We start from the raw sequence: 12,654 nt of genomic DNA, 5'->3' as shown, positions 1-12,654 counted from the left end.
AGCCTTCACTGTGCACTTTATTTAAGCAAGTTCCCTATATTATTTAGTTTGCATTGAGTGCCAATATGCAGTACTAGACACACCCGATAGGTGGTGCTAGACACGCCTAATAGGTGGTGTTAGTCACACCCAATAGGCAGTACTAGACACGCCCCTCCAATCGTGCACCCCCTAATAAAATGTGCTGTCCCACCCGCAGGCTGCAGTGTGCCGCGGTGGGGGGGAAGTTAGGAGGCTCTGAGTCCCAACTCAGAATTAGCAGAGCAGCGGTGAATAGACACTGTGCATGCGCACAGGGTCTATTCACTGGAGACCGAGGGAGAGAGGGCATGCCAGTAGCCCACAGAGTGCTGGGCATACCCCCTCAATGATGGAAAAGGGGGCATGGCTCACATCCCCTTTTCCACAGACCACGACCCCTTTTTCAAAATCGGACGCGGCTTCGCCATGCAGATGTCCCTCTTCCCCTGTCAGAAATGTTGGGAGGCATGACACAGTGAGAAATAGACAGACATGGGGAGGGAGAGAGAGACAGACATGGAAAGACACATACAGGGCAGTCGAGAGCTGGGCTGGGCCCAGGTACTTTTCAAGGGGTGTGGCCTAATCATAGGAGGTGTGGTCATGCACCCTTAGAAAAAATACTGAAAAAAATTGTATTTTAATCACCTCCATGGCCACACTGCCACCCAGTACACAGCAAAGTGTGCTGGGCTGAGGAGAAGAGCTGCAGCTGCTGCCAGGCAAGGGGGAGGGGGCCTGGGCCCCTACTGGACCCTCACTGGGCCCCTCCATCAGCCCTGGACCCGGGTAATTTGTACCCTCTCGCCCCCCTCTCTCGACACCACTGGACAGACACACACACAAAATTAGTCACCTGCGGGCAGAGGGGTTTCCAGGCACTCAGATCCCCCACTATGTGCATGTATATAACCCGTCTGCCCCGCTCCTCACTTGCTGGGCTCCTGTCTATGCTCTTCCTGCTCATCTCACATGTAAAGAGTTAAATTGATTTCCCCTGCAATCACCTGCACCTGTCCCACTGCTACATAACCCTGTGAATATCTGTACTGTCAAGTTCTTATTTGTACAGTATCTCAAGTTTTAGTGCATACCCAGCCACAGTTTGTTTTCTTACTCAGTACTAAGTTACCTGCTATCCAGCCACACCCGAAGTTTGTTTAACTTTGCTGTTCCAGTGTTTCCTGCAATAAACACCTTTAATTTCATTTTGTGACAATCTGGTTTTTTTGTAAAGGGGGGTACACACAGAGAGGTCCATGCTTAAATTCTAAGCAATCTGCATGTTAACTGCAACCCCAATATACAGATCTGAGATCTGCACAGAAGAGCTGCATATGGGCCCTCATTCTGAGTTGTTCGCTCGCTAGCTACTTTTAGCAGAAATGCAAACACAAAGCTGCCGCCCTCTGGGAGTGTATCTTAGCATAGCAGAATTGCTAACGAAAGATGAGCAATTCTGCTATTATTAGCAGAATTGCTAACGAAAGCAATTTCCTTGCAGTTTCTGAGTAGCTCCAGACCTACTCCTAGATTGCGATCACCTCAGTCCATTTAGTTCCTGGTTTGACGTCACAAACATGCCCAGCGTCCGACCAGCCACTCCTCCGTTTCTCCAGCCACTCCTGCGTATTTGGGATACAAACAAGATGGAAAAAATCCTACCGCGCCCTCTGAATTGCTGCAATAGGTATGTAGAGGGAGATGTCACACAATCTCCAAAGGAACATGAACAGAAAAAAAATAAAATAAAAAAAATACTACCACCTATATGCGCTATCCAACACAATACAATACATGAGGTATAAATAAAGTGATTTCCCAAAACCGTATGATCACAAATGGTTAACAGAAGGGTATGACAGATCAATATTTCAAAAGTTCTGGTAAATATAATATATAGTTCTGTAAGATGAATAACCAAAAAGAATGTTCTTGAGAGCAAAAAGGGGGGTCCCACGGGGTACACACCGTACTCACGAGGGTGCAGGATGTTCAATGCTCATAAAGGTTTCTTTTTCCGATCGGGACTTCGTTTAATGGATGTCCATTCGATGGAGCCTCTTCATACCAGTGTACGATCTCCCATGTGGACCCGAAAATATAAACAGTAGAGACACCAATAGTGTAATAGGTTTCAGCCAATGTGTGAGAAATGAGTGGTAACGATGACTGGAAACTATATGGACAATTGAAGGATTCCTAACGTACCCAACTTACATAGGCACGTATGTGGATCCTTATATAAAGGTATCTTTTAACCAGTAAAGGAAATAAGAAGAGCGTAGGGAATATCTCTAGGTGAAGCGTACCCTACTCACGTTAGAAAAGATTGGATGATGCTCATAAAGGTATCTTTCAATCGTTTTTCCTTCGCGGATACTAATGGTCCCAAGCCGGCACTTGCTTTCCGGCAGGATGTCTTACACCAGTGGTCCCCTCCTTGTCGCTTTTCCTGTCTGCCACTGTGGTGCTCTAATACAGGGACAAGATGACATCGTGCATGTGTAGTACTTAGGACTTTTCCATTGTGGAACAGGGAATGAAGCCTCTTCGGAGGAACAATTTGGAGTCTGGGTAGTAGCACACTCCACTTTAAATAGAAGAGAGGACAACTAACTCCTGCCAAGTCTTCGTGAATTTATCATGCCGACTCAGGTATCGTGAACATCCAGCCTGTGTGTACTTGGTTGTCGGTCGCAAACTTTATTCACTCCTGCTGTGCCTGTATTCACAGGCCTGCAGCAATTTCTGGATATCTGTATCAGTACACAAAGCTACAACTACAGTGGTTATTCATCTTACAGAACTATATATTTACCAAAACTTTTGAAATATTGATCTGTCATACCCTTCTGTTAACCATTTGTGATAATACAGTTTTGGGAAATCACTTTATTTATACCTCATGTATTGTATTGTGTTGGATAGCGCATATAGGTGGTAGTACTCCTGCGTATTTACCTGGCACGCCTGCGTTTTTTTAGCACACTCCCTGAAAACGGCCAGTTTCCGCCCAGAAACACCCACTTCCTGTCAATCAGCAGAGCGATTGAAAAGCTTAGTTCGCCTGTGAGTAAAATAGTATAGTTTTGTGTAAATTTGCTTAGCGCGTGCACCCTGCTGTGCATACGCATGCGCAGAACTGCCGGATTTTAGCCTATTAGCAATTCTGCTAAAATTAGCAGCAAGCGAACAACTCGGAATGAGGGCCATTGAAGTCCTATCCAGTACATAAATGGAGAGATCTCTACCAGCACGGAGGGGAGCAGCCTCTTTACACAGGTGCAGAAGGGAGTGGAGGGTGTTTAAAAGTAGTTTTTTTACAGAAACTTAAACTTATATCCTGACCAGTGTAAGTGCCTTTTCTATATCATTTACATAAGATGTCGCAGGCCATATAGAGGGTAATCTGAAAGAAAATGAAGACGGTCCATGAATGCATCACACTTCTGATACACAACTAATTGTACGAATCGGAGATGGTCGCTGGGGCACTGTTGGACACGAGCGGCTGATGTTTTCAGTCTCTGCATATATCTAAATTGCTCTGTGCATGTATCCTGATGGTTACTGCTGTAAGGTGTAGATCAAAATTTCACGCAGAGAGATACAATATTGGGGGTCATTCCGAGTTGTTCGCTCGTTGACGATTTTCGAAACGGATCGATTAAGACGAAAATGCGCATGCGCATGGTACGCAGTGCGCATGCGCTAAGTATTTTAACACAAAACTTAGTAGATTTACTCACGTCCGAACGAAGAATTTCCATCATTAAAGTGATCGGAGTGTGATTGACAGGAAGTGGGTGTTTCTGGGCGGAAACTGACCGTTTTCTGGGAGTGTGCGGAAAAACGCAGGCGTGCCACGATAAAACGCGGGAGTGTCTGGAGAAACGGGGGAGTGGCTGGCCGAACGCAGGGCGCGTTTGTGACGTCAAACCAGGAACGAAACGGTCTGAGCTGATCGCAATGTAGAAGTAAGTCTCAAGCTAATCAGAAACTGCTAAGAATTTTCTATTCGCATTTCTGCTAATCTTTCATTCGCAATTCTGCTAAGCTAAGATACACTCCCAGAGAGCGGCGGCCTAGCGTGTGCAATGCTGCTAAAATCTGCTAGCGAGCGAACAACTCGGAATGACCCCCATAGATGGCAGTTTCAGGGAGGTAACAGGGGAGTGGCTAGCCAGACGTGGGCGTGTCGTGGCCAGAAAATACAGTTGTACTGACACATGCGGCCATGTTCAGATGGAGAAATTGTACCTACCAAGACGGAGATGCTCTTTTATAAAAAGACGTAGTCGCAGCTGCTACTGCATCCACCTCTAAGTAATGTCCTAACGGAAAGAATATAGTTTGTCTCTACACATCACTACTATACACTTTTGTACATCTTGGTATTTAAGCCGGTCTGATGTTGTCAGCACATTCTGTACAATGTTGAGTATAAACCTTGCAATAAGCTCATTTGAAATGTTAAGTCCATAAAACATATGGTGAAAGTCTTTCTTTGTGTGAAGATTAAGCTGTCTGTTGAAGAAGGAAAAATCCAGATGGATAAATTAAAGCCACAATCTGTGCTGCTTACTTTTTAATTATTGTTATTCATGCATCACTAGAGAGTACCTGAGAAGTGGATTTTGATCTCTTAATTTACATGCCCTAATTTTGGTAATTTTACCACTTACATGATATGCTTATCCAGTGGACATAAAATACGTGCTAAACCCTTAAATATCTATGTATTTTCTATTAAACTCTCCTTTGTGAGTATTTTGTGGCAGTCAGAAATGCTGTGTGTACTGTATGTAAAATATAATGCAGAATTTTTGCTCATTTTAAATGAGAGGTTTACTAGGATTTTTACAAGATTGTGCATACTCTAAATATTTACCAGTTTGACAACTGTGACTACTTAATTCCGTTTTCCCAGCTGACCCAATATTAATTTTAAGAAAAAATATTTGTACGTTGTGTTGAGCAAAATTTATTCCAAACAGAGTTTTGCAGCAGAACCGACTGTTTTGTTGAGTTCTGCTGATTCCTTGTGTTCCACTTATTCTTTGCTGTTCTGCAGAATGTGATACTGATCTGTGTTTCTAAACTTGAAGTCCCATAATTGTAGAAATAGCTGGGCGTATGGTGCACATGGGTCCCCAGGGTCCAGGGGAGCCCACACTGCACACCCTGCACCTATTATTTTTGATACTCCCTCTCCAGGGTCCCACGATGCAGCAGCAGTGCTGCAGAAATTACTTGGAAAATGGCACAGTGCCATTTTCCCGTGTTTTGCACATGCAGGGTAGGAAAATCACTGGGAAAATGGGCGCTGCGCCATTTTCCCGGAGATCTGCACATGCTCTCTAGGCTCTGGGACAGTGTTAGGGTCCCTAGGTCCCCAGAGCTACAGCGCTGCCAGCTAGAGAGGAAGGGGCCTAGACGGAGCCTGCACATGGACCTCCTCCTCTCTAGATATGCCCTGGGCGTACTACAGGTGGGATAGGAGTGGCGTGGGGACACTCAAGGCTAAATTCCACTGGTGAATCATCCAAAATACAGTGTATAAATGTCAAATGAGGCAAATATTTAGTGGAACAATTTTGAAACTTTTGCTGATCACTAATTACATATATAAGTTAGGAGCTTCATTCTACTTTGCATTTGTTGGTTCTAAAGCTGACCTTATAACTATTCATCAATCATCACAAGAGTCTAATTGTAATATGGATGCTCCATTGAGGAATTAGAGGTGAATAAAAAAATCATTACTTAGCTTTGTTTGTGAATAATATTTAATTACCGTATATACTCGAGTATAAGCCAACTTTTTCAGCACTTTTTTTTGTGCTGAAAAAGCCCCTTCGGCTTATACTCGAGTCAGTATTTAGGAGGGACACGGAGGGCACAGCGCGCGGCTCTCCTGTGTCCCTCCTGCGTCTCCGGCGGCAGCGGCGTGTGTGTGTTAAAGGTAGTGCACGAACTGGCACTTCCTTTAACACACACACGCCGCTGCCACCGGAGACGCAGGAGGGACACAGGAGAGCCGCGCGCTGTGCCCTCCGTGTCCCTCCTTCAGAAGACAGCGCGGGAGCGATGTAGGGTAAGTAACTCGCACTGTGGGGCATATCTGGCAGCATGAGGGCACATCTGGCACTGTGGGGCATATCTGGCAGCATAAGGGCATATCTGGCACTGTGGGGCATATCTGGCAGCATGAGGGCATATCTGGCACATCTGGCACTGTGGGGCATATCTGGCACATCTGGCATTGTGGGGCATATCTGGCAGCATGAGGGCACATCTGGCACTGTGGGGGCATATTTGGAAGCATGAGGGCACATCTGGCACTGTGGGGCATATCTGGCAGCATGAGGGCATATCTGGCACTGTGGGGCATATCTGGCAGCATGAGGGCACATCTGGCACTGTGGGGGCATATCTGGAAGCATGAGGGCATATCTGGCACTGTGGGGCATATCTGGCACATCTGGCATTGTGGGGCATATCTGGCAGCATGAGGGCATATCTAGCACTGTGGGGCATATCTGGCAGCATGAGGGCACATCTGGCACATCTGGCACTGTGGGGGCATATCTGGCAGTATGAGGGCATATCTGGCACTATGAGGGCTGTGTACGGCTAGAGCTGCATTTCCCACCCTAGGCTTATACTCGAGTCAATAAGTTTTCCCAGGTTTTTGTGGTAAAATAAGGTGCCTCGATTTATATTCTGGTCGACTTATACTCGAGTATATACGGTATCTTATGAAATGTCTTAACTCTTTAGACAGAACTTCATGAGCTTGAGATGGAACTGAAGTCTGTTCTATTGGAAGCAAAAGAAGTTGACAAAAAGATTTGCCAAGCCGAAGGTGCAATAGAAAATACAACACATCAGTGTGAAATCTTGGAGAACCAAAACTACTCAATTCATGCAGAGAACATCAGACTTAAACTAGACTTGGAAACTCAGAAAGAAGATTTTGAATCTATTGTGTCAAGAAATAATGAATACAGAAAGAGAATTGCAGAAAATAGCAATCGGTTTTCAGTGGCGGAAAATAAATTACCATTCATGATTGAGCTTATTAAAAAAAGAGACACAATCAAACTTCTAAAGAGGCAGAAAGAGGAAATGATCCTTGACATTCATAATCCAGGAAGTGCTGCAGTAATGCAAGTGCAGGTTGGTAATAATCATATAAATTGGGCCATAATATCAGACTTCTGTAAGGTTATGTTGTATTACATCCTTTGCACTCTTACACCTTTTATCATAAGTAAAGCGAATACCCACCATTCATACTGGTGAAGCCACAGAGTATACTGTGAAATCAGACCAATTTAGAAACTTTTGTTGGGACCAGATTAATCATGGAATGCAGTGACAAACGCAGGATTATGAAAGGGGGGTTTCCAAATAATTGGGTATAGACCAATGAAAAAAAGGCGAACCAGATTAAGCCTGCAACATATACTTTATTGCGTACTTCAAGTGTTTTAATATAAATAACAATAAATAATATAAATAACAACATTTGGGCATAAAACTTGCTTATCCATAATGTGTAACAGTATGTACGAACAAAACTTAAACTACCAGTGCAATTTCAATTTTTTTTTAAATAAACATAAAGTCATTTAACAGTACTTTAAATGTCAATATGTCCCAGCTCCATTCTACGGTTATGAAGGCCAATAAACTCTGCCAGGACATCATCTACAGCAGGAGGGGTTTTATTATGTATATGGAGCAAAACCAAACCATTCAGACGACTTTGCCCCATAGTGCTGCGCAGATGGGTTTTTAGACGCTTTAGAGAACTAAAGCTGCGCTCTGCCTCACAGGTAGTGACTGGAAGTACACATAATATCTTCAGCAGGGTGTTTATATTGGGGTATGCCAGCTTATTAGCATGGCATAGAGATTCAAAAGGTGTGGAGGGGAGAAGTGCTGTATCCTGAGCTTTCCAATGATTTTTCCGTAGCATCAGCTCAGCATGCAAGGTTCTTGGTGAAGGAAGATCATCCTCATACATATTGGTGAAATGAGTTATGATTTGGCTCTGATTTGCAATGTCTGTAACAATTACAGATGGAATGATGGTCAGTGTTGTCATAGCTTTTGTCTGATGATCAGAGAAACGAACATCAAGCTCTGTAATAAGGTGATCTAGATACGGGACAGTAATGACACGCCTGTAATAGATTTCAGGATTTTCTGCTGGCACATTACTTCTATTGCATTGCTGAACACAGGTACGTGGAAGACTAGGTGTAACGCCTAACATTGGTGGTCATTCCGAGTTGTTCGCAATTTTTTTCGTTCGCACAAGGTATGAGCAAAATTGCGAATATGTTGCAAAATTGCGAATATCCGCCCCCAACACATTTTTGCCAATTCGTTCGCAGTATTACACAATGTGGGCGTACGCCAAATGACATCGCAGCAATGCGAAGGCATCGCATTAACACAAACGTCAACGTAAAAATACTAAGTTTTAGTAGATTTACACATTCTTCTTAAAAGTGCACACTTTTGCGGAAAAACGCACAACAATGGGGTTTATTTCTATTAAGTGAAATTACACCTTTCAGTTTAAAGTCCACAAGCCCTCCTCAATTACGAATCCAATTAGTGTAATGAATGATAATGTTCATGACCAATTAAGTCTTCAAAAAATACCTGAAGAACACTTTGTTGGCATAATTGGCCATCAACATTTAAATGTTTAAATTATAAATATAGATGTTTTAAATGTGCCTGGTTTTTTTGTTGTTGTTGGTTTTTTGGTGTAGAGGTGTTGTTTGTGAATGAAGGTGTTTACATGTTTATTTAGACAATAACCTCCTAACTGTATTTTTGTTTTCTTTTTAAATCTTACGTTAGATGTGTGAAATGTTTAAGGTAATCAATTTCTGCTAGCAAATCTGCTGATCCTTTATTGCATTAATAAACACAACACTCGCTTAACTTGAAATATATTGTTTTTATTGTTTGTCATTTTTTTATTTTATTTTTTAACTGAAAAATATTTTTTTTTTTAAAAACAATCAAGCAAATTTTTGGAGCTGGTCAATACTTGTGAGTAAGCCATGCAGGTGTTGTCGCATGGTGTCGAGAATGCCCACAAAAGTTGTGGTATCTCCAACTGCAACATCTGAAATTAAGAGGCAACATAAACATTACTAACTTACTCACATTACCTATTATACAAGCAAGGCACAAAGCACACTTTAATGCAGGCATGTCCAAACTGCGGCCCTCCAGCTGTTGTGAAACTACATATACCAGCATGCCTTGACACAGTTTTGGGGTCAGAGAATGCAAAAGCTGTGTCAGGGCATGCTGGGATGTGTAGTTTCTCCACAGCTGGAGGGCCGCAGTTTGGAGAGGCCTGCTTTAATGGCAAAGTGACTACATCATGGCTGTTTTAAGGATAAATCAATAGCAGAACAACACACAAGCCTGCTCAGCAATGTTTGTTTTTAACTATTATTTTATAATAAAGTGTACCACACCATGGGTTAAATTTACTAATATGGGAGTTCGATTTAAGATGGGACGTTGACCATAGCAACCAATCAAATTCAACATATTATCTTGTAGAAGGGGCCACAAAAATTACAAGTATAATCTTATTGGTTGCTATGGGCAACATCCCATCTTAAAGAGAACTACCATCTTAGTAAATGTAACATCATGTTGGCATTCATTCACATCTGGAGTGAAGCCGACTTATCTTTTTGGGGATTGGCCCTGCATCATCACACTGCATATCAACATCTTCAGAAGGACAACATATCTTAGCATACCCACACTCCCTGAAAGCCTGCCTTACTTACTACATAAGGTCCAACATGTTTTTAAATTAAATGTTATTTATTTTTGAGTGTAAATTTCACAACAAAAATCACTGTGTCCTTAGCCAGCCTAATAAAGTGAAGCATGCGAATTCAATGTGCAAATATTGGAATACCCAACCACAAGTGTAAAAGTCCAACAACATACTACACTCCACTCACGTCTAACTGTTTAGCAGATAATGTTGCACATACAAACCCTGTTGTCCTGGGCAACCCTGTCGACATAATGAGTGTTGACCTAGAGTGGGCATCCTCAACATTGCAGACGTAGACACTGTACATCTAATGTTCCTCACACAAATGTAAATGCAACATCCATGATGAAGAAGACAAACATTTTACCTTGGCAAAAGATTTTACCCAGTACAACACTGCATTTATTAGAATGTGTAGTTAAATTCGGTTAAAAATTAAATGTAAATGAGTGTCAACTTACTGTCCTGTGCCACTTGTTCACCTCCCAGAAGTGCCTCCGGGGCCTCTGCTGCCCATTCCGAAGGTGAGGATGGCGGCTGGATGGGGGAAGGAGGCTGGATGGGGGTAGGAGGCTGGATGGGGGAAGGAGGCTGGATGGGGGAAGGAGGCTGGATGGGGGTAGGAGGCTGGATGGTGGAAGGAGGCTGGAAGGGGGAGCTTGGTACAGAGGGTGGGTCAGATTGAGAGGGGGAGGGGGCCAGAGAGGGGGAATGGGAAAGAGAGGGTGAGGTGGGCGGAGTGGTGCTTTGTCCTACAGAGGTGGAGGGAGACAGAGAGGGGTATTGGTAAATAGAGGTGGAGGGGGGATGAGAAGGGGACTGGGAAGGAGAGGGGGATTGGGTGACAGAAGGGGAGGGGGGCTGAGAAGGGGACTGGGAAGGAGAGGGGGATTGGGTGACAGAAGGGGAGGGGGGCTGAGAAGGGGACTGGGAAGGAGAGGGGGAATGGGTGTGAGAAGGGGAGGGGGGCTGAGAAGGGGACTGGGAAGGAGAGGGGGATTGGGTGACAGAAGGGGAGGGGGGCTGAGAAGGGGACTGGGAAGGAGAGGGGGAATGGGTGTGAAAAGGGGAGGGGGGCTGAGAAGGGGACTGGGAAGGAGAGGGGGAATGGGTGTGAGAAGGGGAGGGGGGCTGAGAAGGGGACTGGGAAGGACAGGGGGAATGGGTGTGAGAAGGGGAGGGGGGCTCAGAAGGGGACTGGTCGGGGCTCCCAGCAGCAGCAGCTTGCCGTTGTGCTCGGCCTAGAATGACATATGGAATATTTTGTTTGTAGCATGAAAATTTATAACAACAGCATTTTTCTATTACTCTGTTCTGTCCCATGTTAAAGACACAGGGTTAACATTAATAGGTTTTTCTAATTTTGAAACTGGTGAGGTTGCCCATAGCAACCAAACAGATTATATGTAACATTTATTAAGCTGCTTCTAGAATATAATATATTGAATCTGATTGGTTGCTATAGGCAACATCTCCAGTTCTAAAAAAACCACACCTTATTAAAATTACCACACTGAGCAAGTTATTGGGTTCAGTTGACAGCCTGTGTAGCAACTCTGTACAACAACATGCACTTTTTCAGAAGCACCATGCTACACAGTCAGTACTGCTTGCCCTACCCACACACACTCATGTTTATTCTACAAGTTTATTGTAAGTGTGCTAATTTACACACTCTCACTTAGTGAAAGTATGCAAAGTATTTGCTAAAATCTGTTATGCACTGTAATATTTTACTTACTGCGCCTACGTAGGGTACGGATTTGTTAGCGGAGCTCTGCCAACAGGTCCGGCGTACGCCTGCGGAGGTCGCTCCAGCGCCTCTCCAACTGGATAACGGTCCTCCGGCTGCGGACGCGGGTCCGCAATAAGCGCCGGACCTCCGCGTAGGCCTCGCGCTTCACCCTATTTGGGACAAAGGGCCCTGCGATCCATCACTGCCACTAGTACGCGCAGCTCGCGGCGTGTGAATGCTGCTGCGCGCATCATGGCAATGGCGTTTTCCATATATGGGCTTATATTTATAGTTTGTGGTTGCATGTGATTGGTTGGAAATGTATGGTGTCATCTGTAATCAACTTTATTGATATGTGTACATTGATATGCAGGACAGTTTGTATAGTTCTCATGGGCGGAGATTCGCACATGCGGACACACACAAACAAACAAACAAACAAACACACACACACACACACACACACACACACACACACACACACACACACACACACACATATTATTAAAATATGACTTCACATCATAAACATATTAGTCTTCACACATATATAAAGTAAATACTTTATAAACTATTGGATACAACAATCTTACACAACATACATGAAAAGGAGAATATTGCCATAAAAAATGTACTGAAACAAAATAAAATACTCTCAAAACTCACTCAAATGTGCTCACTCAGAAATGTCCACCGTGATTTAGTGATTTTCCACATACACCCACACACAGGCTGCATGCAAGGCGTTCATATAGCCAGTGCAGCAATCACTGCACCAATTAGCATAATATACACCTGCGCGGAATTCCGCACCGGAAAACGCAAGCAGCTATAAAAACCTGAACACTCGTGCATACACACATGCTACCAGCAACATGGCTACTCGTGAGCAGACGGCAGTAGAGATGGACGAGGTGCAGAAGCAGATGGCAGCACTAACACAGAGAAGATTAGCACTGCGGAGGCAGATGCTTGATTTTGCAAATGCAGACTCAGAAATACCAGGACCCAGTACTATACAAACTCCTTCTGCTACCCAGGAGTTAGGAGTGAATCC

At 43.9% G+C, this 12,654-nt stretch overlaps 1 protein-coding gene across 6 annotated transcripts in view; it reads left to right on the top strand.

The window, feature by feature from the left end:
- Window positions 1-12,654, top strand: part of CCDC122 (coiled-coil domain containing 122) — a 275,690-nt gene that overhangs the window by 227,859 nt on the left and 35,177 nt on the right. For all 6 annotated transcript variants that reach the window (XM_063952850.1, XM_063952847.1, XM_063952848.1 and 3 more), the window contains one exon: window positions 6,808-7,206. In XM_063952850.1, coding sequence (XP_063808920.1) covers window positions 6,829-7,206 — 378 coding nt within the window. In that variant the 5' untranslated portion in view covers window positions 6,808-6,828. The remainder of the gene's footprint in view (window positions 1-6,807; window positions 7,207-12,654) is intronic.

The sequence above is a fragment of the Pseudophryne corroboree genome, chromosome 2 (genome assembly GCF_028390025.1).
Source record: "Pseudophryne corroboree isolate aPseCor3 chromosome 2, aPseCor3.hap2, whole genome shotgun sequence".
Classification (NCBI taxonomy): Eukaryota; Metazoa; Chordata; class Amphibia; order Anura; family Myobatrachidae; genus Pseudophryne; species Pseudophryne corroboree.
The sequence above is the reverse complement of the archived record's forward strand: the minus strand, read 5'-3'. Positions and strand labels throughout refer to the sequence as shown.